A 1,490-nucleotide genomic window follows, 5' to 3' on the forward strand; every position below is an offset into this window, starting at 1 on the left:
ATAAGCATGATGCTTCAGCAGTATTGGAAGGCATGCAAATTGAACAAACACTAGTCCAAGTTATCACCCACTTTGACTACTGACAGAATCCTTAGAACTCATAAACAAATATTTCTTTCCTTCTTTCCATCCAACCGATCCAGGTGGACATGCAAAACTGGGATTGGAAAACTGAGACTCTCTTGTTTGCATCCCCAATACTGTGCTTCACCTTCTGCAGAGAGAGTAGCTCAAGGGAGGTTGGGTTTGTTATAAGTCTCCATCCGAGTCAAGAGGTGAAGCCATCACACTTCCACTTCTAAAGATGAGTCCTTGTGTGTCTCCAAGTTATCCTCTACAGCCAGGACATTCCTCCATGTTCACTGTCAGAACTGTGCAGGTACCCCATCTGGCATAGACTCGGGGTGAGAGATAGTCCTAGCCAAGGATGCTCATATACCTTCTCTGCTGGGTGCTTCCAGAGGTGTAGACCACCAGCCAACTAGAGAAGTGGCACCATGCTAACTCTCAGCCCCGTCGTCACCGTATCCTATGAGGCCAAGGGTGTGTTTCTGCTGCTCTCCGTCCTGGAGTTTACAGTGGGGGTCCTGGTCAATGCCTTCATCGTCGTGGTGAATGTCTGGGACATGGTAAAGAAGCAGCCACTGAGCAGCTTTCACCTGGTGTTGTTGAGTCTCGGCATCATTCGGCTGTTCCTGCATGGACTGCTGTTTCTGGAGGCCATCCAGCTCACCCACTTCCAACATATCAAGGACCCCCTGAGCATCAGCTACCAGATCATCCTTGTGCTCTGGATGGTTACCCACCAAGCCAGCCTCTGGCTGGCCACCTGCCTCAGCATCTTCTACTGCTCCAAAATTGTTCCTTTCTCCCACACGGCCCTGCTCCTCATAACTCGCTCTTTCTCCAGGAAGATGCCCCAGGTGCTCCTTGGAGTGACCTTTCTCTCCTGCATCTGCACGGTGCTCTGTTTGATGGATTTCTTCAACAGATCTCAACCCATTTTCACAGCTTGGCTGCTCATGAATAACACAGAAAAGGGAAACCCAGAGATTCACTTATTTTACTCCTTCCTCTTCTGCAACCTGGGGTCCTTTCCCCCTTTCCTCTGTTTTCTGGCTTCTTCGGGGATGCTGATCATCTCCCTGGGGAAGCACATGAGGACCATGCGGGCCAATGCCAGTGGCTCTCGGGACCCCAGCCTGGACGCCCACATCCGAGCCCTCAAGTCACTTGTCTCCTTCCTCGGCTTCTACGTGGTGGCGTTCTGTGCTGCCCTCCTGTCGATGCCCTCTCTGATGCTGTGGCAGAACAAAATAGGGGTCATGGCTTGTGTGGCGGTCATGGCAGCGTGTCCCTCTGGTCATTCGGTCATCCTGATCTCAGGTAGCGGCAAGCTTAGGAGGACAGCAAAGGCCATTCTGCTCTGGGCACAGAGCAGCCTGAAGGTGAGGTGCCGCTACAAGCCAGACGCCCAGATGTCGAGCTGA

The 1,490-nt window shown here is 52.1% G+C and overlaps 1 protein-coding gene across 1 annotated transcript; it reads left to right on the forward strand.

Annotated features, from left to right (window-relative positions):
* The first annotated feature begins 497 nt into the window (after positions 1-497).
* Positions 498-1,490, forward strand: TAS2R38 (taste 2 receptor member 38). The gene has a single exon (XM_004714018.1). It carries the CDS (start codon positions 498-500, stop codon positions 1,488-1,490), a length of 993 nt encoding a protein of 330 aa, XP_004714075.1.

Source organism: Echinops telfairi, unplaced genomic scaffold (assembly GCF_000313985.2).
Source record: "Echinops telfairi isolate 266 unplaced genomic scaffold, ASM31398v2 ScPeMD7_23;HRSCAF=83, whole genome shotgun sequence".
Lineage (NCBI taxonomy): Eukaryota > Metazoa > Chordata > Mammalia > Afrosoricida > Tenrecidae > Echinops > Echinops telfairi.